The sequence below is a fragment of the Orycteropus afer genome, unplaced genomic scaffold, assembly GCF_000298275.1.
Source record: "Orycteropus afer afer isolate SDZICR_OR568_19922 unplaced genomic scaffold, OryAfe1.0 scaffold01193, whole genome shotgun sequence".
In the NCBI taxonomy this organism is placed as follows: domain Eukaryota; kingdom Metazoa; phylum Chordata; class Mammalia; order Tubulidentata; family Orycteropodidae; genus Orycteropus; species Orycteropus afer.
The window spans coordinates 7,377-8,585 of record NW_006922780.1 but is presented as its reverse complement, the minus strand read 5'-3'; the positions used below and the strand labels follow the sequence as shown (position 1 = coordinate 8,585).

The window sequence follows — 1,209 nt, the reverse complement described above, 5'->3', positions numbered from 1 at the left end:
CCAGGGCAGTAGTGCGGCTTCAGGGTGAGCTGTGCCCCGTCCTCCGGCCCCTGCTGTACCGGGTGGATGGTTCAAGCAGGACTGTGGTCTGCAGTTGTTTGGCGCGTCCCTGTCATGTGACCTGTCGCGTGTCACTGTCCTCTGACCTGTCTGTCTGTACCCTGGGCGCTGTCCTCAGCTGTCCTGACCCCTGGCTCTCAGGGCGAGCCCCGTGTACCGTCCGCGTCCGTCCAATCGTTCCCTGTCCTCAGGCATCTTTGAAAGTCCCCGTCACCTGCCTGTCTGTGTGCCTGTCGTCTGTTTGCCTGTCTGTCACCCTCTAAGGCACCTCGCCTCCCCGCACAGATCAGAACGCCCAGGTCCCGGGGCCGCTGTGGGGCTCTGCCGGCAGCTGTGGTCTGCGGGGTGGCGTGCTGTGGGACGCGGCGGGCACCCCGTGTCGCGGGCCCTGACGCGCACTCTCGTCCCCAGGCATGCTCCCTGACCCCAAGAACACGCACATCGTGGTCAGCTGGATGATCGCACAGACAGTCACGGCCGTGGCCGGCGTCGTCTCCTACCCGTTCGACACCGTGCGGCGGCGCATGATGATGCAGTCGGGACGCAAAGGAGGTACGTGTGTGCGCGGGGTGGGGCGCTTGGGGGGCTGTCGGCGGCCCCCGGCCGGGTGAAGGGTTCCTCCCTTTCTCTCACCCACGCTCTGGGCCCTGGCCCCATCATCGGGCCCTGCTTAGAGCCGGGGACGTGGAGGGTGAGGCCGGAGCTCTGAACACATGAGGCCCCCCCCGCTGAGAGCAGGGTCACGGCACCGTCCCCGGCGTCAGGCCCGCGTCCCCGGGAGCAGGCGGGGTGGTGGCATGGGGTTCCGCCCTGGGCTGGCAGCCCTGCCTCCCGGGTCCCCCCCGGTGACTCCCTGGCGCCCCGCCCGCAGCCGACATCATGTACACGGGGACCCTGCACTGCTGGCGGAAGATCTTCAGGGACGAGGGCGGCAGGGCCTTCTTCAAGGGCGCCTGGTCCAACGTGCTGCGCGGCATGGGCGGGGCCTTCGTGCTGGTCATCTACGACGAGCTTAAGAAGGTCATCTAGCCGCCGCCGCCGCCCGCGAGGGCCGCCGTGACAGGGGCCAGAGACCCGTAGAACCCGCACCCGACCACACCCCCAGGGACCATGACCTTCACGACGCTGCTCGCCCGGCCGCCTCACGGC

At 68.9% G+C, this 1,209-nt stretch overlaps 1 protein-coding gene across 1 annotated transcript in view; it reads left to right on the top strand.

The window, feature by feature from the left end:
- SLC25A6 (solute carrier family 25 member 6) overlaps positions 1 to 1,089 on the top strand; it is a 5,102-nt gene extending 4,013 nt beyond the window's left edge. The window contains exons 3-4 of the mRNA XM_007958888.2: positions 472 to 612; positions 932 to 1,089. Coding sequence (XP_007957079.1) covers positions 472 to 612; positions 932 to 1,089 — 299 coding nt within the window. The remainder of the gene's footprint in view (positions 1 to 471; positions 613 to 931) is intronic.
- The last annotated feature ends 120 nt before the right edge of the window (positions 1,090 to 1,209 follow it).